The 1,394-nt window shown below is 55.6% G+C and overlaps 1 protein-coding gene across 1 annotated transcript in view; it reads left to right on the top strand.

The window, feature by feature from the left end:
- The window catches only part of LOC108794911 (ubiquilin-4-like), a 28,199-nt gene that overhangs the window by 7,602 nt on the left and 19,203 nt on the right, over positions 1-1,394 (top strand). Inside the window, exon 2 of the mRNA XM_018566054.1 lies at positions 1,218-1,369. Within this exon, the coding sequence (XP_018421556.1) occupies positions 1,218-1,369 (152 nt within the window). The remainder of the gene's footprint in view (positions 1-1,217; positions 1,370-1,394) is intronic.

Raw genomic sequence — 1,394 nt, 5'->3', positions numbered from 1 at the left:
TAGAGGTCTGGGTATGTGGGGGGGTCTGGGGGTATGGGGTGGATGGGGAGGTCTGGGTATTTGGGTTGGATGGGGAGGTCTGGGTATTTGGGTTGGATGGGGAGGTCTGGGTATTTGGGTTGGATGGGGAGGTCTGGGTATTTGGGTTGGATGTAGAGGTCTGGGTATATGGGGTGGTCTGAAGATATGGGGTGGATAGGGAGGTCTGGGTATATGGAGTGGGTGGGGAGGTCTGGGTATATGGGGTGGTCCGGGGTGGATGGGAAGGTCTGGATATGTGGGATGGTCTGTGGTATATGAGGTGGATAGGGAGGTGTCGGGTGGTCCTGGGTGGATAAGGAGGTCTGGGTATATGGGGTGGTCCGGGGTGGATGGGGAGGTCTGGGTATATGGGGTGGTCTGGGCATATGGGGGAGGTCTGGGCATATGGGGGGGGTCTGGGCATATGGGGGGGGGGTGGTGGGCATATGGGGGAGGTCTGGGCATATGGGGGAGGTCTGGGGATATGGGGGAGGTCTGGGGATATAGGGCGGATGGGGAGGTCTGGGGATATGGGTTGGATGGGGAGAGTGAATGTGTATGCAGTTGACCCTCCCCGTGGCCATTTAGATGTAGCTGACCCCCCCCTTTTAGCGCTATACCAGCCACCCCTCTTCTGGGATGACTTTCCACAAGACTTGGGAGGGTGTCCATTAGTGAGGTCAGGTACTGATGTGAGATGAGATCTGACTCGCAGTTGGCCTTCCAATTCATCTCAAAGGTCTTCAGTAGGGTTGAGGTCAGGACTCAAGTTCCTCCACCAGCTGGTCACACCATGTCTCTATGGAGATGGCTTTGTACACAGGGGACTGTCATGGTGGAACAGAAAAGGGTCTTCACCAAACTGTGACCACAAGGCTAGAAGAGCTCCATTGTCTACAATCTCTGTGTATGATGGAGGATGAACGGGACCTTCACTGGAGACACCTGAACTCCATCATGAATGATGAGGTTTCCTAGGAGGGCCCTGGTGGTGTGGCCTTCCCAGGATGCAGCTGTGAGGCCAGGGCTACATCACCCAACCAGGAAGAGTAACCCCACCAAGAGAAGACAGTTTGGGGGGGATGGGGGGTACGATGGCTCGGGGTCACTTGGAGGATCCGGTCCATAGTTTGGTTGACCCGTTCTCACCCACCGCCTCCGAGTTCTGACCGAATCCTTCTCTTGTCTCGTTGCAGTTTAAAGAGGAAATCTCCAGACGGTTCAAAGCCAAGAAGGATCAGCTGGTCCTGATCTTTGCCGGGAAGATCTTGAAAGACGGCGACACGCTCAACCAGCACAGCATCAAAGACGGCCTCACCGTGCATCTGGTGATCAAGACGGCGCAGAAGTGAGTGTTGGGTGTCTATAGGACG

Source organism: Nanorana parkeri, unplaced genomic scaffold (genome assembly GCF_000935625.1).
Source record: "Nanorana parkeri isolate BGI_ZX_2015 unplaced genomic scaffold, ASM93562v1 scaffold911, whole genome shotgun sequence".
In the NCBI taxonomy this organism is placed as follows: Eukaryota; Metazoa; Chordata; class Amphibia; order Anura; family Dicroglossidae; genus Nanorana; species Nanorana parkeri.
Note: the sequence above shows the minus strand (reverse complement) of the source record. Positions and strands in the feature narration are given on the sequence as shown.